Source organism: Phoca vitulina, unplaced genomic scaffold, assembly GCF_004348235.1.
Source record: "Phoca vitulina isolate PV1807 unplaced genomic scaffold, GSC_HSeal_1.0 scaffold21, whole genome shotgun sequence".
Taxonomy (NCBI): Eukaryota; Metazoa; Chordata; class Mammalia; order Carnivora; family Phocidae; genus Phoca; species Phoca vitulina.
This window is the reverse complement of record NW_022589724.1, coordinates 11574732-11599663: the sequence shown is the minus strand read 5'-3', so window position 1 is coordinate 11599663 and position 24932 is coordinate 11574732. Positions and strand designations below refer to the sequence as shown.

At 40.5% G+C, this 24932-nt stretch overlaps 1 protein-coding gene across 5 annotated transcripts in view; it reads right to left on the bottom strand.

Moving 5' to 3' along the window:
* The window catches only part of MUSK (muscle associated receptor tyrosine kinase), an 87070-nt gene extending 83638 nt beyond the window's left edge, over window positions 1-3432 (bottom strand). For all 5 annotated transcript variants that reach the window (XM_032418753.1, XM_032418756.1, XM_032418754.1 and 2 more), the window contains exon 1: window positions 3354-3432. In XM_032418753.1, the coding sequence (XP_032274644.1) occupies window positions 3354-3432 (79 nt within the window). The remainder of the gene's footprint in view (window positions 1-3353) is intronic.
* Between the last annotated feature and the right edge of the window lie 21500 nt (window positions 3433-24932).

Here is a 24932-nt window from a genome sequence, read left to right as displayed (position 1 = left end):
TATGCACGTCTTCATTTCATGAGGAAACAGAGGCTCACAGAGGCTACCTGCTGTCCCTAAAAACACATGGAAAGACATTGGAGACTAGGAAAAGGAACTTGAACTTAATGTTCTCTTCCAGGCCTTAAATGTCCTCACTTCACTGCCTTCATTATTCATCCTAGACTGCACGGTATGTTGCCACATAATCTCAGCTCCCTTACTCTCTAGTCCTTTAGCTGCATCAACCCCGGGGAGCACCAACCTTGAACTAATCCAACCAGCTGTCCTCGCTGCTCCTATGTGCATATAGTATTGTTAGATGAAGTGAAAACAGTGGTGCAAATTAAGGCCATGACAAAGGCTCCTTCCCCAAGCCCAGTTGGGTCCTCAGCATGGCCCATGTAGTTCTTCTGCATTCTCTGGTCTGCTCCTTTGCTCGCTTTCCTGAATGGGGCCACATCCTTCGGGTCCCTCACTTGTCCCTTTCTCCCATGATCTTAAGTCCTATTTCACTGAGAAGTTGCCTCCTACTCTGGAAATGTGGCAGAAATCTTGACATTTCTGCTCCTTCTTTCTGTTCTTTAAGGTCAGTAGTATTTAAAGCAAACACGCAAGGAGTTGCTCTTTCAGTGCACGTCAATATTCATCCAGGACTCGGTGTCCTGGATTTCAGTGACAGCTGTGCCTAGTCATATGTTGAATCTGTGAATCCTGTCTTTGTGTACATACGATGCAGAAGAGGAAATTACTCAAATATATCTGAAGATATATCACTTAGACTCAGAAACCTCTAGGTATGGGAGTAAAGTGGCATTTGGACAGGAGTTCTTTGTGCGTAATAAACACACTTAGAGCTGCTTCCATGAACTCCTATACTCCTACAGACTTTAAATCCCACCACACACTTAATATTCCCTGATAAAGCACTAAATATTAGTGAAGTATGTGGTTAAGGCAAGTATTCAATGAAATGTTGGGTACTTTCATACCTGAAGGTTGGTAAATTTCTCCTACTTGTGGGTTATGATATTGAGCTCATCGTTCTAAGTATCACTAGTTGGAATGATTCAGAACAAGTGACTTTTCCCCTTGTCTTTGAACATGGGGAATCTCAAACTAAAATTAAAACAATAAACTATTAATTCTACAAAGTCTATTACTAATTTTATTGAGACAATGGTATATGGACAGTTAGAAAAGAATCCACTAATTACTCTTGCACTATTTAAAATCTGTCCGTCTACTTTGTAACACATTATTGTGCAGATTTCTTGATTCATTCATGATAAAGGACTTAGGACAAAGGTATCCATCTAAAAAACTCTTTTTATTCTCTGTCAAGAATAGAGAAAGTAACTATGAGATAGTTTGTGTGGAACATCTTTATTACTTTTCGTAGTATTAAAATGATAGCATATTTTTGTGGGTTCTGTGCCAGTATATTCCATGAATTCTGACAATGATGTTTATTCTCAGAGCAGGTGTGTGTAGTTAATGGATGTTTGTTCTACTAGGCCTGGTATTCTTGGCTAGGGTTGGTGTTAAGTTCATACTAGTTTAAATTTTGCCATAAATACAGGAGACCGGGCAAAAATATTCTTTTAATTTTTTGATTTTATAATCTAATTATAGTAGTAAATAAGTTACAAACAAATAAATTTGGATTAATAATCTGATCATTTTATCTAAAAGCCAGGATTTTTGGCTTTGTATCTTTATATCACCATATTTTGAATTTCTCAAACTAGAGATAGTGTGCATTTGAATTAAGGGCTTTACCTGTAAAGTCTGGAAACTATAAATCGTTTCTTTCTAGAATATAAATTAGGGGTTATTTATATGGAGAAGTAGGTTTTTTTTTCTGTACCAAATCCTGATGTGAACCATCAAAATTAATTTTTTGCTCCTTATGAGACTGAATTTTAGTGAATTTTAGCATTTAACCATGTCATTTTAATGTAACTTTGTGGTTTAGAATAGCACAAGTAAGACTTGTCACAATCCGTATGTGTGAACATTCAGGTGCTACCTTACCGGACATCCGTTGTATGATCAGGAAGTATTAAAATAATCTGAAGCCAATGTTAAGTCTGTCTATTATTAGCTGTTTGAAAAGATCTAGATTCTTCCTTATCTGGAGATACCCTAAAGTATTTGTTGGCGATTAAACGTTTAAATACATCTGAAGATACCTTTCTGCTTGTGTAAGATAAAAAAGGAAAACAAAACAACATGAATCTATGAAATCAGATTGTTTGTGAGGAAAGCTGTATCTCATTAGCAGTCTTGCCCTTGTGGCTCCTGGAATTCTAGTGAACCACAAAATCTAAAGCTACATTTCCCATCTACATACAGATACTACCTTCACTTATCTACACAATACAAACATGTTCAGTTCTTTGGGAAAGTAACGTAGAGGGGAAAATAATTAATTCGAGAGTATCATAAAACAAAATTCTTTTTACTCTAATACATTTAATCTGAAAACCCTTTAACTGATATCAATCTTACTCATGTCTTTAAAAAAATTTTCAAAGAAGCCCTCAGTCACTTTGCAAATCACATATTTTCCTGTCTTTCTTCCTGATTTGAAATACACTAGTCTCAGTTTCATAATACACTGGCCAGAAACCACATCACTGTGGACATTCTTGCTACTGCAACAGGTGTCTGTCAGTTTCTTAAGTTGCTTTCCTTTCCCTGAGGTGGTGTTATTTCCGGTACATTCCAAAGGCTCTGAAAAAAACTTTCACAGTCTCTTGCCAAGCCAAATCATGCCTCCAACCTCAAAGTTATTGAGAACTCATTGTCTTCAGGCTTTTATAATATAGGCAAATGGTGTGAGTCTTTCTTTAATTCCAATTTTTAGCAACTAAAATATTTACTCAGAATCTTGCAAAACTGAAACTGAAAATGGCAATGATTTTTGTTCAGAAGCAAACAATCTGGACATCTGGGAGTAGGGTTGATTATATTCCTGGCAAACCTAATGTGAGAAAGTTTTCATCATCTTTAGACCACCCTGAAGTTTGACACACACACACACACGAACAAAACGGACCTTGATAACGTACAGTCTACCTGCTGATGGTTCCCTACAAGTGAGGGCTCCGCCTGTACTGTGTGGCTAAACTTGTTGCAGAACTTAAGCGGGGGAGGGATGCTGGTAGAAATGAGACCATCAAGCAACTGCTTACTTGAACAGTTTTCTCCCTCTCCATACATTGTACCCCAACTTCACCAAGTAACACCCAAGGCCATCAATATATGAATCGGTTGTGTTCAGAGTGCGCGTGCACACACACACACACACACACACACACACTAGAACTGTGACAAGGCAACAAGAAGACAAGATTCCTGAAACAAACCTTTTGGAAGTTTCTCAGTCCCGCTGAAGGCAACCAAAGTAAGAATATGTACCAGTGGAATGTTGACGAGCTCTCTCATGATTAATCCAGGCTCAGGCAGGAGAAAGTTCCTTCTGGACAATGCAAGCAAAATGCCCCCACAGCTTACATTTTAAAGCATAGTTGGTTACAAAAGGGTCGTCTGCTAATGACTGTTTGTGTCAGCAGCTCCACAGGCTCTAAGTATACTCGGGAATTCTCAGACTTGGCTGTAGTGATGGACACGGCCAGCTGGTGAGTATCCACTTAGGCCAGTAATGCAAGTGTAGTGCTGGAGGAACAAGGGAAAGAAAATCCCTTTAGAATCCCTTTTAAGACGGTGGCAGAAGGACAATACCAGATGCCTTTGCAACCATCACTGTATTCCCTGAGGTATAGGTTTCCTGATCTGATTCAGTTCACCACCTCTCTGCCCTCACGCCAGAACCCTGGGTGTCTCTAATCGGGCTCCTCCCCATCTCTCACCCCACCTCCTACTTCCAGCCCATTACCAATTCCTACAGATGGTACCAACTCCACGCTCCTAGATTTCTTCCCCTCCATTGATTCCAACTAGTATAACACTATCCCAAAGTCCTTTCCAGACGTTCGCCCTCTCTGAATGACAGCGACAGCGTCCTGTCTGTTCTCACCTGTGTCTTATTATCCTCTAATCTCTTCTCAGATGGACTCTCCTGCTCCAAAGCCTTCCGTGGCTTCTCGCCACATGCAAACCTATTCCAGCCTCTCTAGGATGACAAAGGAGGCCTTGCTGGACTCTGCCTATCTCGCTGCCTCATCTGTTGCAATCCAAGCCTCTAGTTTAGTATTTAGCAACCTGTTGTCAGTTCCCTGTGCACAGCTTTCTTCCCTCCATGAGTTGCTCATGCTGTTCTTCCCGCTTGGAGTGTTTTCCTCTTCTCTGTACCCAGTTAACATCTCAGCTTTATCATCATCCTTCCTGGGAGCCACCCCAGACCCAAAGTCCCATATCTTCCCAAAGTTGCATTGGGTTTGCCTCCTCTGGGCACGCACATATCTGTGTCTCTGTGTCCATGTCTGTGTCTGTATCATGCACATCGCTGTCACTGAACTTACCACACTGCTTAAGATTTTTTGCCTTGTGTTGATGTACCCTCATTCTTTGGCTTCATGAGTCCCTGGAGTTGGCAGCTGTGGGCTGTGAGCCAGTCACATTCCTTGCAGCAAGTTCTCCTAAAGGTGCAACTCCACAGCTTCCAAAACATTCTACTGTGTGAATTGCCTTTTCCCACTGAACAATCTGTCTGGGAGACTTTACCATGCTAGCACATACTGCACTACCCATTATTTCTGTGGACAACAGAGTCATCTCAAGTATGGATATATGATGGTATATTTACTCCCCAGCAATGTATGGGAGGCCCCATCTCCCCACACTGTCATCAACATTTGCCTTTGAATTCTTACATTTGAATAGAGTAAAAATAGTATTTCATTGTTTTAATTTACATTTATTTCACTGAATACTGTTGTTAATGAGAATTGTTCATATTTTTATTGTTACTCATTTTCCTCTTCTGTGGCTTTTGTCTGTATTCTTCTTAGGTCATTTTTCTTTTTCTTATTTATAGGAGTTTTAATGTATGCTCACTATAAAAAATTTAGGTCATTTGTCTGTTATATAAATTGCAAATATTTTCCATGTAGAACACCTCTACTACCTACCCATAGTGATTGATTCAGAAATGGGCTTATAGCTCATACTGGCCAGGCCAAGGTTGTATGTTTTCCTGGACCTTTTGTAATAAGCTCTTCCTTCTTAGATCAGCATCCGTGAGGAGCAGGTAAGCCAGGGCTGTTGAAAGCTTTTATGCGCAGTGAACAAGAAATAATGTGCAAAGCCAGGTCTATCTACTGGACTTCTTTGTTATTTAAATTAATAAATTCACCCTTTGGGGGGGCTTTGCTCATATGAGTTTGAGTCCTTAAACTGCAACCAAAATAATCCTAATGTAATTTTAATAGAAGAAACCTATTTCTGTTTCTGTTTCTGTTGAGAATACCCTGTGAATGCTGTCTATTTCACGGAAAATTTGAATGTTAGTAAGATGAGCACATATTTTATGTGCAGTTTAGGAATTAGCAGGATGAACAATGTGGCTACCTGTCATTTCCATAAATAACATTAGGGAAAGTGCAGGGTTCTGGAAATTTGGTTGACTCTAGATTTGTGAGCTAAATCAGTATGAAGGGAAGTCCAAGGTGATACCCCCCAAGGGCCCTCTTTCAGATACCCAGGAAGAAGACTTCCGAAGGAGCACTCTTCATCCTCTTTCCCCTAAAATAAAGAATGAGCAGTGATGGCGCCTGTCTTTGAATCCAGTAGGAACTGCACCCTCTAGACCAGTCATTCCAGGAAATTATCTCCTGTTTCAAATTCCACCACAACCTGTGTCTCAAGGCGAGCACAGTACCACGCACTGTTAAAGGGAGACAAAACTCTGTTGAGGGAAAATTCAAGGTAGAATTTGAGGGAGAGTGCTGGCCTGAAATGAACCAGTCGTTGGCTGAGCAAAGCCCACTGCAGCAGATTCTAAAGTGTGGCAGCTAGAGGCTGCCAGCCAGTTACACTCCTTGCAGCAGTTTCTTGTAACCCTGATACAAGAGGGCCTTCCATCCTACAATGTCAGCAAATCTCTTCCTTATACTAGCAGGCTTGTTCAGCCACAGAGGGTGAGACCAGGTGCCACTCTTTCATGGCTTTTTCAGGGCATGAAGAGAGCACATGGGGCTGATGGCCAGTCTTCCCGTTAATGAGATACAGTCAGCCACCAATGAAGCTTGCCTCACCACCTCTGCTGTCTTTGCTTCTGCATCTCAGAAGCTGGCCAGAACTCCTGGCAAGTAGGCTCAAGGAGCAAGTAGCACCATTCTGAGCCGCGACTTGAACTAGACACTGGCATTCAGCCGCACAGCAGCTGATGAGACTAGCCCCATTCCTGCTGGAGTCAGCACATCACCACGTTAGTGCTTGTGGTCTGCACCAGGCTCTCATGCATCTGGTGAAGCTTGGCAAAGAGCCCCTTCTAATTATCATAAAGGGCAATGACCTAATTCTCCGCCTCACTGGTCTGCAGCCCTTTCCAGAAAACTCCTGGGGAGTCAATAGTGTGGGTTTGTATTTTTAAAAATGGATGGGATCTCTCATGAATTGCTAGGATAGTGATTAGAGGTGCATCAGGAGGCCTACATCTTATAAAATTGGAAAGGACTCTTGAAAGAAGATGTTTGTTCAGTGAATTAATGCATTATACTGAATACCTACTGTATGTGGGACATTGAGCAACAGGCAGTGGAGCTTAATGTCTGGTGAGGGAATGAATAATAAAAATTACATAAATATAATCTGGAGAGTATACTGTAAAATTATGTAAAAACTGAGCCTGAAAAAAAAATGAGGCTGGCCTAGTCCGAGAAGCAAGAAATGCTTCTCTGAGGAAGTGCCACTGAGGCTCAGCTCTGTAGGATGACTAAAAGTCAGACAGCCAAACTTGGGAGGTGTGGGGGTGGACTGTAACAAGCAATGGGAGAAAAATGTGCAAATGGCCAGGGTATGGAGGACCATGGTGCTGTGATGGAAATGGAAAAAGCCAGTTTGTTGGGAGTGCAGGAAGTAAGGGCGAAAGCTACAGAGGCAGACAGGGGAGGTCATTCAGGGTTGTCTTTGTCTCAGTAAGAGCTTCATTCTAAGAGCAGTGAAACACCATGGGAGTGTAGATTGCTGCGAAAGCTACAGAAGTGAAGCAGATGGGCTGAGGGGAAGCGTGTGGAAGGAGAGGAAGCCCTAGAGTTGAGCCATGGAACATTCCAACTTTTCAAAGTCAGTGAAAGATAAAGAGCGAGAAAAAGAGATGAACACAAAGCAGCTAGGTAGGTAGAAAGATAGATACTAATAAAATAGTGTGTCACAAAAGGGAAGGGAAGAGAAGAGAGCATTTCCAGAAGGAGAGCATGGAGTACGTTGAATGCTGCTGAGTGGTCCAATAGAAGGAACTGAAAGGTTTCCGTTGAACGTAGCAACATAGAAGTGGTTTATGCTCTTGGTGAAGGGCAGTCCCGGAGAGCAGTGGGGCATGAGATAAGAATTTTAGTACTAAATGGAACACTACATCAAAAATTAATGATGTATGGTGATTAACCTAACATAATAATAATAATAAAAAAAGAATTTTAGTACTGTTTCATTAAATATAAAATATTTTACAAAAAAAAAAAAAAAAAAGACACTGGAGTGGTGCGCACAGACTGGAGAGTGAACAGGATGTGAGGAAATGGAGACAGTACATGAGTAGGATTCTCTCAAGAAGAGTGACCATGAAGGGAAGTGAAAGTTAAGCAGCAGCTGGAGGGAGAAGTTGGACAAAGACAGAGTTTATTCTTTCTTTTCCTTTCTTTTCTTTTTTAGTAGTTTCTGCACCCAACATAGGGCCTGAAGTCACAACCCTTAAATCAAGAGTCGCATGCATGCTCTACTGACTGAGCCAGCCAGGCGCCCCAGAACTTATTCTTTTTTATTTTGAAGGTGTGCTGTGAAAGATCCTATAGAGAGAAAGAAGTTAAAGTCACAGAAAAAGAAGAGATAATAGATAGTTCAAGGTCTCCAGAAAGGCAGGAGCGGCTGGAGTCCTGAGCATAGGATCTTGTACTAGAAGGCGATGAGGAAGGGTAAGTAGACACATTTGCAGGAGGCAGTGGCAAAGAGTTTACTGAGCCCTCATCTGATGACTTCTATCATCTCTGTGATGTGGAAGGTGAGGTTGAAGATTTAAGACAGTTATTGTGGAAAATAAGAGAGTGCACAGTTGAGGTTGTCACTATAAAGTTATGCTGATATCAGACACCCTGGTGTGATTTTTTTTTCTCCAGCACTTCTCAGCTTCACAAATGACAGATGTTGAATGGTTCGGTTTATTTTGGGGAGTAGGGGGAAGAAAGGGTATTTGTTAGTGATACATTAGTCCGGGGAAGCAGCATTCCAGAAGAGAGAAGGAAATGTGGTGCTAGGGAGCAAAGTGGATGTATTGGGAATAGACACAGTCAATAAACAGGTGATGATACTGGCAGCACAAAGAAGGTAGGAATATGGACAAGGAAAGAAGCAAAAACTGGAAAGGGAGAGATTCAGTGATATGGGTAGCTTTAAGCCAGTTCAGGGGTTCATCTTGGGAACACAGCCCATGACCTGAGGCTGTTTTGCTTATGCGCCGTTAAGTTCATTTCTCAGAATGGAGACCAGCTCTGAGGCCACTGTTACTGCACATGAAGGACAATGAGGTGGAGGAAGGGGAAAGGGTAGATTGGAGACAAATATGGAAAGGATAAAGTCAAAATGAATACCAGATTTCCAACTTGAAAAATTGAGTGGAGTCGGGCTGCTGGAGTGTGGAGACCTAGAGAACTCATTAGTGGTGGGTGGGCAAGGGGATGGGGATGGGTGGAAGAAAAATTGCGTGAATGTAGACAGTGGAGTATTTAATTGTATGCTAGCAGGAACTTCCAAAAGGAAAAATTATCTACTGAAATTGTCAGTTTATGTCCCATAAAATTTATAAATTTCTATCTTGGGCTGTTGTCTGGGTCCCAAAATGAAATCGATGGCTTACTCAAGTAGAATAAAGGGCGACATATAAAGGTGTAAAGATGTTGAGGAACCACAAGAATTGGTGTGGAGACGTGAACCTCTAACAGGTGCTCTTTGCCGTCTTGAGGCCTGAGAGTCAAAGGGGCAGAAAACCACTTATTGGAACCTAGAGACAGGGGTGACTGTGTTGAAAGAGAGCTTCCTATTGGGAACTGAGACCTTTGGTTAAGGGATTTGGCCAGCTCATGGGAATGCTTTTGATTTCTGGCAGATTCTCACCATTGGCCAAGCCCAATAGGAAACTGGAGGGCAAGGAAGCCCATTGGTAGAGTTCATAGAAGTCAGTTTCCACAGACATAGAGCAGGGGACAAGTAGAGCTAGAGGATAAATGGAAGGATATCCCAGCTGGTCTCTTTAAAGAGTTCCAGCTTTTCCCAGAGCACAAGTCAGACACCGGAAAGAGAGCATGCCAGTACTCCCATTTGTCTGCAACAATTACCTTTTCAGTCAGCATATCACACTTTAACCCACCTCTCTACTTGCTCCCAAAGACTGACTACACTGCTTCTCTGTCGTATCACCCTTGGCCCCTCTGAAGTGTATCTTTGGTACTCCAGTGTGTTACAGGGGCCTTTCCAGAGTATGGGTCTCTCTGGATTTTCCGTACTATGGGACAAAACTGTTCTCTGAGACCTCTAACCTATTGATCACATCCATGATCTCGGCACTTCTTCCTGATTCATCCAGCCCCACTGTCCGTCTGAAAACCCACTGGAAAACTCCAATATGGCTACAGTTCAAAGGCCCTGAAGTTAATATATATAGTTTAAATAGTACTGAGGGAAGAAGCCCTCCACCAGCCTCCCGGGGATGCCACTGCCGTAGGCTGTTCAGACCCTTAATGCTGCTGCCAGAGAGATGTTTTACTTTTAAAATTTATCCACCACACACTTATTAGAATGGCCAGAATCTGTAACACTAGTGAGGATGTGAAGCAGTAGGACCTCTCATGCATCACTGGTGGGAATGCAAAATGATTCAGCCATTTTGGAAGACAGTTTGGCAGTATCTTACAACACTAAACATACTCCTACCATAGGATCCAACAATCGTGCTTCTTGGTATTTACCCAAAGGAGTTGAAAACATGTTCACACAAAAACCTGTACACAGATATTTATAGCAGCTTTATTTGTAATTGCCAAAACTTAGAAGCAACCAAGATGTTCTTCAGTGGGTGAGTGGATAAATAAACTGTGGCGCATCCAGATAATGGACTATTATTCAGCACTAGAAAGAAATGAGCTATCATGTCATGAAAAGACATGGAGGAATGTTAAATGCGTATCACTAAGTGAAAGAAGCCAATCTGGAAAGGCTGCATACTCTATGATTGCAACTATATGGCATTCTAGAAAAGGCAAAACTATGGAGACAGTAAAAAGATCAGTGGTATCTGAGGGCAGTAGGAGGGGAGGGAAAGGGATGAACGGGCAGAGCACAGATGATTTTTAGGGCAGTGAAAATATTCCCTATGATCTAATAATGATGGATATGTGTCATTATACATTTGTTCAGACACACAGAGAATATAATACCAAGAGTGGACCCTAAGGTAAGCTATGGACTTTGGGTGGTTATGATGGGTCAATATAAGTTCATCTTTGCCAAAAAATGTAATAGCCTGGTGAGTGATGTTGATAATGGGGGAGGTGGGCACGTGTAGGGGCAGGTAGAATATGGGAACTCTCTGTGCCTCCTTCTCAATATTGTTGTGAACCTAAAACTGCTCTGAAAAATAAAGGCTTAAAAAAGAATGTGTGGCTTTGTGCACTAGCTAAGTTAGTCCATGTAGACAGTTCGTCCATGAGGCATGACTATTGCTCATTGAAAAAAAAAAGAGAATGTATGTAAAGAGTCAAGTACAATGATACTGTTCAATTCATGTTTTGATTAAAGTTTTTATATATAAAAAATTATGACAACTACAGATGTCATTTTATGATCAGGTACAAATCACAAAAACATCTTTGTGAGGAAGGCATTATCCTCTGTTGTGAAGTTGTTTTAATTTTTGGTTTTGTTTTTTAAACTCGGTATTTGAACCTCTTCTTCTTCTTTTTTTTAGAGATTTTATTTATTTATTTGACAGAGAGAGCACAAGCAGGGGGAGCAGGAGAGGGAGAAGCAGGCTCACCGAGCAGGGAGCCCGATGCAGGGCTCGATCCCAGGACCCTGCGATCATGACCTGAGCCAAAGGCAGACAGTTAACAACTGAGCCACCCAGGCGCCCCTTGAACCTCTTCTTATGTTTGCCTGTTGAGTTTTGGTAGGAGGCAGGTCCCAGCTCTGCCCATAGAAGCCAAGAAAAATGAGTACTTGCTCTTGTGAACCCCGATAGCTAGATATGGATGAGTGACCTAAGCTCAGACAATGAGACGCCTTTGCTGGGACTTTGAATTTGGAGCAGGCAACACAAAGGAGGTAGTTAGAATTCATTCCAGTGGTGGTGGCATCAAGTGTTCGGTGGCGGTGGTGCCAAGAGTAGCACGCAGTCGTGGCAGGGCCTCAGCAGTATCCAGTGTCCGCTGAGGGCAGTGCCAGCCGCGGTGCCCAGCGTCCTGCAGCGGAGCTGTGTCACCCTGACCAGGCTGTTCCTCTGCTGAGATCTTGGCCGTGGGGCTTGCCACCTGACTGCCTTGGTTCCTGCCTGGCTCCCCAGCGTTCCCAAGTATTCCAGAAGCTACCCGGTATCCTTCCAAAACATTTTGTTTCTCCCAAGTTAAGCCTTTCTCTTGAGTTATATGATATACACACACACACACACTCACTTGCAGGAAATATATCTAAAATATAAATAAATGAATAAATTCATAAATTTTATGTAAATATATATATTCTCATGGAAAACGCCTTTGATATGACACAAAACCTGGAAGTCCTATAAGGATGAATCCAATTGACTACATAAAGTTTTCAAATCTGCTTGGGAAAACATATTGCCAAAACTTAAATATCAAAATGAAATTAAAAAAAAAACCCAACTTGCCAAGCTAATCGATAACTTACTTGAATTTTCCTCAACATGTGGCAGTATTGGCTATTCTTTTTACTTAAAGTTCTTTTTCACTTGGCTTTTTTTTTGATAGAGTTCCTTCCTGGTTTTCTTGTTATTTTTTGTTGTTGTCTCCTTCAAGCTCCCCACCCCCCCATTTCCTCCCCTGCAGAATTTAAATGTTGATTTTTCCCAAGTTAAGTCCTCGGCACACCTCTTTTGGCTGTACACATTCCTAAGAGTGGTTTCGACCATTTTACAGCATTAGACCACATCTAAGTATGTGTGACCCCTACACCTGTAGCTGAATGAAATCTCTTTTGGAAACACCTGCATATCTAGTCTCCTATATGGCTATCTCACAAGCAACTGAAACTCAAGAGTTGAGATATAAAATTATTAATCTGAAAAACATTTAATAGCCAACTAGAATTAACAGTGAGATCAGAGAGGACAGAAAACCTTCAAACTTTGCTTTCCCTCCCCATCACCGCAAAAGGCTAAGACAGATGCCATTTTTACAGGCCATAGCTCCATAGTGGCTTTCTACCACTCTCGTTGAGCTAAAATATATCTGGAAACCAACATGCCTCCAGATACTTGGACCCAGTTCCAAGTACCTGTAAATGAAGGTATCTATGGGAATGTTGGAGAATATGTGCTTTTTCTTATTGGTGAGTTCTATGAAAACAAGTACTTCAGAGTAGAGACTGGCTATTAACAGGCTATTACTGGCTACATACAAGTTGTATATAAATTCAGAACTTTTTCAAGTTGACATGGCTCTAAGTTGACCTGTAACACGTGATTCTCAATGTTCAAGTGCCCTCGGGGTAAGATAGTATGAGAAAAGAGCTAACTTGATACAGCTATGGTGGTCTCCACTGTTCACTTCCCAACCATCCCAGCCCTGTAGGAAAGAGGGATGTTATTATGGGGAGTGGTGGGAGACAGCTTAGGGAAGGTACTATAGTTTCAGAGCTGATGAAATTCAAACTGTTTTCCAAGGTTCTTAAGACCTAGAGTCTAAATTTCTACTGACCGAAGAGTCTGTCTGAATTTAAATGAATCCAAGATCCTAGTACCTGGGGAAATTGGTCCTAAGTCCCTATAACATCAGTATGTCCAATGCTAAACTCATCATCTTCCCTAAAACCTTGGGAATTCCTTTATCTCTTGTTTCAGTGAATACCACCAGCTTCTCCTCAGCTTCTTAAGCCACTAAGCTGTGAGTCATCCCTGACACCCTTCTTTTTCCTTAACCCTATATTTATCTGAGTCTCAACAAGTTTACATTCTTTCTGAATTGTCCCTTCTTCAACTGCCCCCACACCTCACTTTTTATGGCAGCAGGGAGTGGGTCTCCCTGCCAATCAGATCTCTCCACTAATTTGAGACAGCTCCTTCTATCTATAAATTTGACCACGTCATTCTCCTGCTTGGGATGTTTTATGACTTCCTGCTGCTTTGGGGTAACCTTCACACTCCCTGGCATGGCAATCCTCTGTTGCCCTCTCCTCCCTCCTGCCTCATCCTGCCTTCCTCACACTTTTTGTCGGAGAAGTCACTCTAGTGCCCTGAAATCACCACCACACTCTTCGTGATCTCCCTGCTTCTTCGCGTGGTTTCCCTTCTGCTGGAATGTTACTCCCCTGTTTACCTTTAGCCAATCATGGCTGGTCCTTCAATATTCCACCTGGTTCTTACTTCCCTGAGAAGTTTCATTTGATGCCCCAATCCAAGTTGAATGTCCTCTTCTCTCACCGGGAGCTCACACTCTGTGCTCACCTCTTTCTTAACCCACAGCATGCTGTTATGGTAGAATTCTTAACCTGCTCTTGACTCTGTCAAGAGTCCGCAAGACTCCACAAGAAGATGAGCCTGTTGAAGGCTGATTTTTGTGTCCTTTATGTCTATGATTCCTGTGCCTAGCAGAGTTCCCAATGTATTATAGCCCTTGGTACCTATTTTATGATGAAATAGGGAATATGGGGCGCTTGGGTGGCTTCGTTGGTTAAGCAGCTGCCTTTGGCTCCAGTCATGATCTCAGGGTCCTGGGATAGAGCCCCATGTTGGGCTCCCTGCTCAATGGGGAGCCTGCTTCTCCCTCTTCCTCTGCAGCTCCCCCCTGCTTATGCTCTCTCTCTGTGTCAAATAAATAAATAAAAATCTTAAAAAAAAAATGAAAGAAAGGGAATAAATGTAACCACATCTTTCTTTCTCCCTAAGAATTTTAGGCCTTGCTAGTGGATTCTCTTGCTAGGGGAGTGAAGCATTAAAGAGATTTCCTTGGCTTATTCTCTTAGGTCTCCCCCCGCACCCCCTGGCCCTTCCTTTATGGTAGCATGTGGAGGTTATGTCATGCAGAACCACATTTTGCAGCTTGGGGAAATGATTGTTTGGAGGCCCACTGAATGCTGGAGGGAAGGCAGAGCTGGAGTTGCGGAGAGCTGCATACTTGAAGTCTGTGCTTCGGTAGAGAAGAAAAGTTATCTGTGTTACTTACCCAGCTAAATTAGGGGGGGAAGGTGAGCAGGAATTCAAGACATATTCTGTGTACAGGAAAAGAGTGGGTTGGATTGCATTGGATTTGGCCCTTCTGTGGCCTTTGTCATTTGGGAACCTGAGGGTGGTAAGCAAATGTCCTTTCTTGGTTCCTTTTATGATAAAACTGGTACCTGAGTTCCCTGCAACGTTCCCTTCTGTCGCCTCCTCTTTTCTGCTTCCCTTAGTCACAAACCTCATCTGGAGTTTCCAGAGGTATTGTGAGGAGACACAGAAGACTGAAAACCATTATGTAAGCTCCTACCAGGATGACAGATCCATCCTTCTTTCTCACTGCCTGTCTCCTTTCCGCTTCTTCATTATAACTGGAGTGTTCCAGATTCCTACCACAGATTCCTCAAATATGTTAGATTTGCTTTTAGGGCACCGTGAGATCACCTCCAAAGGAAACACCCCGTCTTAGGAGCTTCATTTCTCGGTTTAGTCCCAGCACTGTTTATATATTCTGACCCTGGCTGAGAGATGCACAATTCAGTTCAGTTCAGCAGGTCATGGCTAGGCTCTAGGCCAGGCCCTGGAGTCCAAAGGAAACATCGACAACTGCTTCCAGTAGGCCATGTGGCGGTGTAAGGAGAGAAGCTCTTGGCAGGGTTCAGAGCACTGCAGAAGGGTCAGCGCAGCCCTCGCCAAGCCTGCCCTGTCAGTGGGGCAGGCAGCCTCCAAGATGGCCCCCAACAGTGGAATCCTCTTTGTTTGAGCCTGGTCTGGATTTCATGACTCACTTCTAATGACCAGAACACAGCAGAGGCGACGGTATGTCTCTTCCGAGATGAGGTTCTAAAAAAATTGCTGTCTCTATCAGGGGCTTCAGAACAACAGGACTTGGCAAAGCAGAAGGGGGAACAGAAATGTTGAGAGTTTTGGAGAGAAGACCTGGGTGGATGTGGTGTTGTGTAGTAAGATGCTAAAGATCAGATTAAAAACCAGTTCAGGGAGGACAATGTTCTTAATCATATGATTGATCATAAAAATGTCTGCTACGTAGGACCGATTTAGGTCTGCAGCCAAGAAAAGAAGTTTGGGCTCGAGTATCAATGGTGGAGTTTCCTGCACACATGGATGTTGTTTAATCATAAGACAGCACGGATTGCCATGGGCGAGTTCAGATGGAGCAAAAGTGAGGGCCCAGGATTGAGCTCTTAGTAATGTCGGCTTTAAGGGGCTGTATTGAAGATGAAGAGCAAGTTAAAATAAGGCAGAAGAAAGAAACAACTACCAGAGAAGCTGGAGGAGATCCAGGTCTGTGCATTGTTGGGGGAGAGAGAAGGAAGTTCCTTAAGATGGGAGCGGTCTACTTGGTCAAAGGCTGCTGAGAGGACGAAGGAAGTACAGGAATGGGAAGTGGCCATCTCATCTGGCCACATGGTGGTCACTGGGGACCTGGACAGGAGGAATATTTCAGACTTGCAGAGTGAATGGCTAAGACGGCAGACAATACTTCGTGTGATGAATCCTTAGGAGATCTATGCATCTAATTATTAAATTTCAGTTCGACTTAATTTGATTCGTGGAATCCTCATTTTGCAAATCTGAAGCAGAATGTTTTTGAACTGTTAACACCGTATTTAAAATGGCTTTGCAAATTGCTTCCCAAAACTAGTCCTCGTTTTGGTCATGTGATTCAAAGATCAGAAAATGAATACAGTCAAGTTGCCCTTTGCCTTACCTAGCGATAATTGCTAGTTGCACACACAGATTATGAAAATGCCTCTTTACATGCTTGAATTCAGCCATCTTGAATGAATTCTAGATGCTAGATGCATCTTCTCGCATCTTCTATAAATAGCGCAGTACACTGAAAGTGACTATGCTAGATAAATAAGGGCTCAGGAAGTGTGTACTAATGTCAACACTGCGTGGAAAGGAATTTTCCAGTTTTGAAAACTATACCACCTCAGGGAAAGAGAAGCCTTCATTTAGCCCCTCAGCAGCTCAGCGGCTCAGCGGCACAAAATAACACTAGGAAAATTACACTGCCCACTGAGTAAGTATGACGTGGTCAATTTATTCATAGTCTATTTTTGCAGTGATCTCTTTGAGCTATGCCAGGATTAATAAATGTGGTTTATGCATAACCATGATGCTCTCAGGAGACTTAATTTAATAAAAATACAAATCCACAGATAAGTCTTATTTTTGTAATGTTCTGGTAATCACAGGATTAGGGTAGGCAAACCAACAGGGCTTCTCTGGCTCTTTCTCAAAGCCTGGGTGTGTGGCCTGTGGACCAGACTTAGGGGTTGCTTTAGGTTAGCCCAGAGCAAGGGGCCAGACTGAACTGTGCTGACGAGGGGACAGTCCTAGAGATTTTGAGCTGTGAGTTACACATGCCTTTCTGCATGATTACAGTACGTACTCAAGGAGACATTTTCTGTCTTCATGAGCAAAGTTAGATTTTTGAGATGTTTTTTGGCAATAGTCTAATAAGACAGTTGTTGATTGTATCTCTCTGGATTAGGAAATATTTGAGAACTGCAATAAACTGATGTGATTTTTAGGCACTCTCTGTTCTCTGACATTTTCTTCTGAAAAATCTTTTTCTGATTTCAGCCTTTCACTGTAAAAAAAAAAAGTAATAGGAAAACAATCATCAAATACCGAGAATAAAAACAACAGCCAGTCATTTCAGGGTCAAGCCCAGACTTAGAAAACAAACATTAGTACCATGTTTGTACATTTATGTCCCAACTTCTTTCATTTTAAATATACAGAAAATGCATGTTAAATAAAATTTGAAGCACACAGCACATGGTTTCTTTTACATTTCTACCGTCATTGATTATTACAGCTTTGATTGTTAATGTACAGATACACTGTTGTCTGTGTAGACATTCACCTGTTTTAGTTATTTCCAATTTTTAACTATTAGGAATAAAATGCCAGCATTTCACCCATTCTGTTTCATGTGATGCTCTAATTATGGGTCATTATATCTAATTCAGATCATTATAGAAATGGAATTACTGAATCAAAGTGTGTGAATACTTATGAGGCCCTGGGTGTGTATTTTCAAATTTCCCTCCAGATATTTTCGCCTATGCGCTCTTTATCACGACATTCTCATTTCTGAACTCTTCATGGTAACTTAATGGGTAAAAAAGATATCTTGTGTTATTTTGTTGTTAGTGTGAAATGTAAACTTATGCAATATATGTATTTGCCATTAATACTTCTTCTCTTGTAAATTATATGAGTTTGTTCCTAGTTTATTTTTCCTGTAGGATGTTTGTCTGTTTCTTACTTAATTTATAAGATATTTATGCATTAAGAACTTTAAGTATTATATACACTGCTAAATGTTCCCTCATTTGTTCAGTTTGTTTTTTATGACTGAAAAACAAGATTTTAATTTTTATAAAACCTAATCTATCAGACATTTTTCTTATAACTTGTCTCCAGCCTCTGTTTTATGGTCATAAAAGCTCTTTGGATCCCAAGAAAAGGTAATTTACACCTATGTTCTCTTCTAGACTTTTTAGGAGTTAATTATTTTTATATTGAATTTTTCAGTCAATTCAGACTTATTCTTACGATACCATAGAAATATGGCATTCCTTCCCAAAGCATCAATTGTTCTACCGCTATTTCTTGAATAATCTTTTATTCATCCCATTTATCTGAAATTCTGTCTTTTTTAGAATATTCTATCCTTCATGACAATACTAAGGTAGGCCAGGGAAAGGCAAAAGGAATTACTTTGAGTGACAACTAAGATGACTGCATAGGGTGGAATGCTAGAACATATTCTGGAGTCACGTTGAGCAGACTGGCATGCCATGATTGATTACTGATGTCTCCCATGAGCACACAAATATGCTTTATAATTTGTACATTGTGTTTCATTAATATATATTTCTTGTTGACCTACTATCATATATTGTAGCTTTATACATCTAATTATATAGCCCCAATATATGTAAAGGAAAAATGTATAGAATTGCTAAGAGAAATTGGCAAATCTATAGCCACTGTAGAAGATTTTAACATACCTCTCTATAATTGATAATCTAAGTGGAAAATGGTGGTTTTTCCCCAGCTTTATTGAGGTTTATTTGACAAATTTGTAAGATATTTAAACTATACAACTTTTGAATTGTATATATGTATATACAATTCGATATATGTATATATTGTGAAATGATTCCAACAATCAAGCTAAATAGTACATTCATCATCTCACATAGTTACCTTTTTTGTGTGTGTATGAGAATGTGTAAGATCTATGGCCTTAGTAAATTTCAAGTATACTATGCAGTGTTATTAAGTACAGTCACCATGATGTACATTAGATCCTCAGAACTTAATCATCTTATAACTGAAAGCTTGTGCCCTTTAACCAGCCTCTCATTTCCTCCACCTTACAGTTTCCCTGGCAACCACTAGTCTACTCTTAGTTTCTATGAGTTTGACTTTTTTTTTTTTTTTTTAGATTCTGCATATAAGTTATACCGTACCATAATGTATGGCTTATCTCGTTTTGCATAATGTCTTTCAGGATCATCCATGTTGTCACAAATGGATTTCCTTCTTTTTTAAGGCTGAATAATGTTCCATTGTATGTATATGCCACATTTTCTTTACCCATCCATCCATTAATGGATACTTAGGTTGTTTCTTTATCTTGGGTATTATGAGTAGTGCTGCAATGGATATGGGAGTTCAGATGTCTATTTCAGATAATGATTTTGTTTCCTTTGAATAAATACCAAAAGGTGGAATTGCTGGATCATCATATGGTCGTTCTGTTTCTAATTTCTTGAGGAACTTCCATACTGTTTTTCATAATGGCTGTATCAATTCATGTTCCTACCAAAAGCATTCAAGCATTTCCTTTTCTCCACATCTTTGCCAACACTTGTCATCTCTTGTCTTTTTTATGATAGCCATTCTAATAGGTGTGAGGTGGTGTGTCGTTGTGGTTTTGATTTGCATTTCCCTGATGATTAGTGATATTGAGTACCTTTTAATGTACCTGTTGGCCATTTGTATGTCTCCTTTGGGAAAATGATATTCAGCCCCTGGCCCATTTTTTAATTGGATTGTTTGTTTTTGCTATTAAGTTGTATGAGTTCTTCATATACTTTGGATATCAAACCCTAATCAGATGTATGATTTGCGGATATTTTCTCTTATCCCATAGATTGCTTTTTCACTTAGTTGATGGTTTCCTTTGCTGTGCAGAAGCTTTTTAATTTAATATAGTTCCACTTGTTTATTTTTGCTTTTGTTGCCTTTGCTTTTGGTGTGAAATCCAAACAATCATTGCCAAGACTGATATCAAGGAGCTATTCCGCTGTGTTCTCTTTTAGGAGTTTTACAGTTTGAGGTCTTATGTTTAAGTCTTAAATCCATTTTGAGTTGATTTTTGTGTATGGTGTAAGATAGAGGTCCAATTTCATTCTTTTGCATATGGATATCCTATTTTTCCAACAACATTTATTAAAATGCTATCTTTTCCCCATTGTGTATTCATAGTGCCTTTATGAAAATTAGTTGAACTGATATGCATGGATTTATTTCTGGGTTCTCTATTCTGTTCCATTGATCTGTGTGTTTATTTTTATGCCAATACCATACTGTTTTGATTACTAAAGCTTTGTAATATAGTTTAAAACCAGGAAATGTAATGCCTCTGGTTTTGCTCTTCTTGTGCAAGGTTTTTAGCCTTTTGGGGTCTTCTGTGGTTCCATACAAATTTTAGGATTGTTTCTTTTGTTTTTGTGAAAAATGCCATTGGAATTTGATGGAGATTGCACTGAATCTATAGATCGCTTTGGGTAATATGGACATTTTAATACTATCAATTCTTCCAATGCATGAATATAAATTTTTCCACTTATTTGTGTTTTCTTCAATTTCTCTCATCAGTTTTTCTTTCTTTTTTGCAAGGAGAAATTCAGCAACTAATGAGTAATTGCATAACATCTTTGAGTTTGGACCAATTCTGAGATTCAGTGCATTAGTTTAGTCTTTGGGATATTCATGTGGACAAAGGTAAAATTTTATCTTATGGACTGAAGGCAGCAGATCTCCTATGTGAGAGAATAAGAAGATGGGGATTCCAAACAGGGAGAAGGTGGATAAATCAAGGCTAAAATAAAGAAAGGCACATCAGAAAGGCCTGATTTGGGGTTTATTGCCAGAATGGCATTAAAAGTAAGGAAGAAGTAGGTTTTGACATAAATGTATTTTAATTTCAAGTAAGTAATGCTCAATTGTGCATGAAAATAGGCTCTCTGAATTGCACCTGCAGCTAATGATCAAAGGACACACTTCATGTGTATGTAGGGTGGGGGGATAAAAAAGGTGGTTGCCCCCACTTTAGTTGTTTTAGCACTACATTCTCACACACTGTCATTGTCAGCATTTTATCATTGAAAATAGCAGACAACAATATAGTAAAAATTTATTAAGTGTTTGATGACCAAAATGCCAATTCATCACATAACAAGAGTCCTATTTGTATCATTCTTCAATTCAAACCCAAAGTGTCATAGACCATCCCTAGTATAATGGCTGGCACCTATTAGGCACTCAGTAAATACATATTCAACAAATGAACCAGGGATTAAGACTCTAACAACTTTGCCAGTTTTGTCTGACAACATTATAATATGTAATTGTTAAATATGGTGCTTTGTCCCATATTTGTCAGTAAAGCCTTTAAAACTAAATAAGATGAATACAATGATGATTACCTCTGTCGTTACAGAATTATGCATATTTATTATGTCCTCTTCTACTTTCTAAATGTTATAAAATACCCACCTTGAATATTGTTGTCCATAATGCATTGTTACAGAGATGACCCTCCCAAGAACTTAGAGAAAAGGATAAAATACAGCTGCCATTAGATTTAAGTTCTGATGTTCGTACATAATGGGTCAGTACCTAGACACAAAACACCATGAAAAGAAGATAAAGTAGCTTCCAGGGTGGAAGGGCTTGGGTATAACCTGTTTTAATACATTCCATATTTAATGGAAGTATTCTTCATCAGAAAGATAGTTGCAAAACCATGGAAACACGAATAAATATCTTCAGAGGTTCACATGAATTGTACCCATCCCAGTAACATCCCAAGGAAACTGAGTTTTAACCATCAGGCTTTCAATTTCTCTTAGAATTATCATTTGTAAGACAATATTAAGAGCTAACTCTGCTTGAGGGCTCACTCTATGCCAGTCACTGTTCCAAGTGTTGTATAGCTATTAATTTATTTAATCCTCACTAGAATGCTTGAGGCAGGTACTAGCACTGCCCTCATTTTATAAAGCATCCTGTTTGATAACTTGCTTACGCTCACATAGTTATTAAAGACGCAGAGGCAGGATTTCTGAATCTAGCTTCTGTGCCCTTCGCCATCACCCCGCGCACCTCCTGAGTGAGCTTTTCTCATTTGTTCATGTATCAGGTATGTCCTGAATGCTTGCAGATGTGCCAGGCACTTGATTGGCACTGAGAAGCTAGTGGGACTCGAAACACACATGGTTCCTGCTCTCCTAGAGCTTCCATTCTAGAGGCAGACAGACCTTCAAGCAACAGATAAGTATCTAAGTACACGTTGAGGTAAGTGCTATAAAGAGAAATTACAGAGTGCTCTGGAGTGTCCGGTGGGGACCCTTTCTTAGATAAGAAGACCGAAAAAGGCGTCTCTAAGAAAGTGATAATTAAACTAAGATTAGATGGATTAGTAAAAGTTAGTGAAGAATGGGGAAAGAATGTACCAGGCTTTGGGAGGAGCATGGCAAAGTGTTTCTAATCCCTTTGACAGGACCTCAGAGGAAGATGGACATATTAGGCTCTCAGTGCCATTAAAAATAAATTTCTGTGTCCCCTTGTTCTGACTTTATGTTCATTAAACAGTCTTATTATATTTTGGCTTCACACATGCTTTCATAATAACAAGAGAATGCAATGATTGTGCAGACTTGTAGTATTGTTATTATGAGAGTCCTTTCTCCTCGTACATTAGTAAGTCCACATTTATATCAATCTCTGGTACATTGTCTTCTTCCCAAATTTGTCAACCTCAGACTCTAAGCTTTCACAACAGAACACCAAATCCTTCAATGGAATGACCTGGATTCCAGGTTGAGTCCCCACGCAGCTCCAACCTGCCTTTCTTTTGACAATTCAATGCTAATATCCAATCTTTCTCGTTTGTGAAGTTTTATTTATATGCACTGAATCAGTAAAGTAAAAGAGAGGTGAATGGTTTAAGAAAAAAGAAACAAGAATAGATTTAGCAAGCACACAATCCGTGATTATTCTGATTAGTTTTACTGAAAAGAAAGTCCATCTGGGAAAGCGTCTGAATGAAATCATGTTTTGAATATTGAGGGAATAAAACAGATACCGTCTTGTCTTAGCAGTCATGTGCTGGGTGAGTAATGCTGGTATTCTTTTATGAGATTGTTTCAGTATAAGACTGTAGTAAACGGTACTAGTAAGTGTTTCCCCACTACAAGCATGGAAACGAGACTTACTCATAATATTTATTTCTTCTCCAGAGTGCCTTTGCAGACCTGAAACATCTGAACTAACAAAAGTCCTCCAACTTATAATATAACACAGCTGCTCTGAGGATTGCGTGCATGCATATGTGTGTGTGTGTGTGTGTGTGTGTGTGTGTGTGTGTGTGTGTGATGGGAGGGGATTTCCTTGTATTTATTCATTTATGTGCCCTCTGGAGAAGGGGCAAGTTTAGTCCAATTGGAATTCTAAGTGTCTTTTACTGGGCATGTGTTAGATGTAAAAAGTTGGCTCGTGTCTAAAGTATCTTCCAGGCAGTGTGCAGCTGAGAGCCATAAAACACAAGATTGTATGTCGTTTTGGAGCAGTGGCACTAATGGGTGGCATTTTCACAGTGAACAATTCATTTTTCTATCAGTGCAGAATAGTGCAGGTATTATAAAGAACTGGGATTATATAGAAGTGATTGTCAAAAGCTATGTTTTATAATTATTTGCTATTAGTAACTATTTATAATCAATAAATTAGCCCTCAACACATGCACTATGCTTTTAACAGAACATAACCAAAAATGGTTATCAGCTCCAATAATCCAACTCTTTCTTTATTCTTCACATTTGACCTCCCATATTGGTCAAACAAAGCATAAGAGATCTTAAATGTTACCAATTTAGAAACTATCTAGAGGTTCTAAGGAAACTTTTCTTCTTGACTCTTCTGTCTCTTTTCCAAATCTGTTCATTCTTTTAACCAACTAAATTTGACCCTGGGAATACAGTGACAAGCCCTCTCTATCAGGGAGCTCACAGTCTGGGTGGGGAGATGAGTGAATACATCAAAAACTAAGATAGCATGGATACGTGCGAGAGAGGCATGTTTAGAGCACTCTAGGGGAGCACTCTAAGCACTTACGGGGGGTCCAGCAATGGGGAGGGCAGTCTGAGATGACTCCCCAGAGAGGGTGGCATTTGAGCTGAGCATTCGTTAGCTAGGTGGGTATGAGGGCAGGGGAGAGAAGTGAAGCTCACAGGAAGCAGCCTCCCCAAGAGGTGGGGATATGAGAGAAATGTGCTATTTCCCTTCTTGCCTAATTCATTTCTGCCTCCTACCTTTCTGTCAATGGCAAAAGAGAGTAAGGAGACCAGAATTCAAAGGAGGAGGTGAAAAAAATATAAAAAAGAACAATTGCAGATCACATTGCCATCTGTGGGACAAGTTGGCTACTTGACAGCATATGTCTAGCATTTCCCTCCCTAGTAACTAGTGGAATCAGCCAAGAAATGGAGAAACAACTGCATTCATATAAGAAACTAGCAAGGGTGCCATCCAAATGCTAGAATTTTTGTTAATTACAGGGCACACGAGACCTGTTTAAAGAAGATTAATCAGGATTGACTTGCAAATCATTTGCCTTGGAAATTAGAGCCTTTTGAGCATTAAGAAGGCATTGCCCTAGAAATTAGAGCCTTCCAAAAATTAAGAAGAAGAATTATAAACATACATTAATTTATATGGTCCAGGGCTTGAGTTGGAAATGGACCATCAGATCATAGGAAAACCCTCCTCCTGGAAGGCCTTTGGCAGCAGCTGCTTACAGACTTCGATGGTGTAGGTGTTGGAGGGGAGTCCCACAGGGTTCAAGACTAACCATCCTGAGAGTTCTGAGCCATGGAAAGCTTTATCAAGTCACTGGCTGCTAACAGTGGCGACATTGGAAAACTTTTGCCAAAGCCCAGGCCACTAACTTCAGAGTGCTAAAATAGGAGTGGGCAGAGGTGGGAAATAGTCTCTGGTAAGTGACACAACTTAAACATGGGTTTCTGTAGCTTAGGCTGCACCAGGA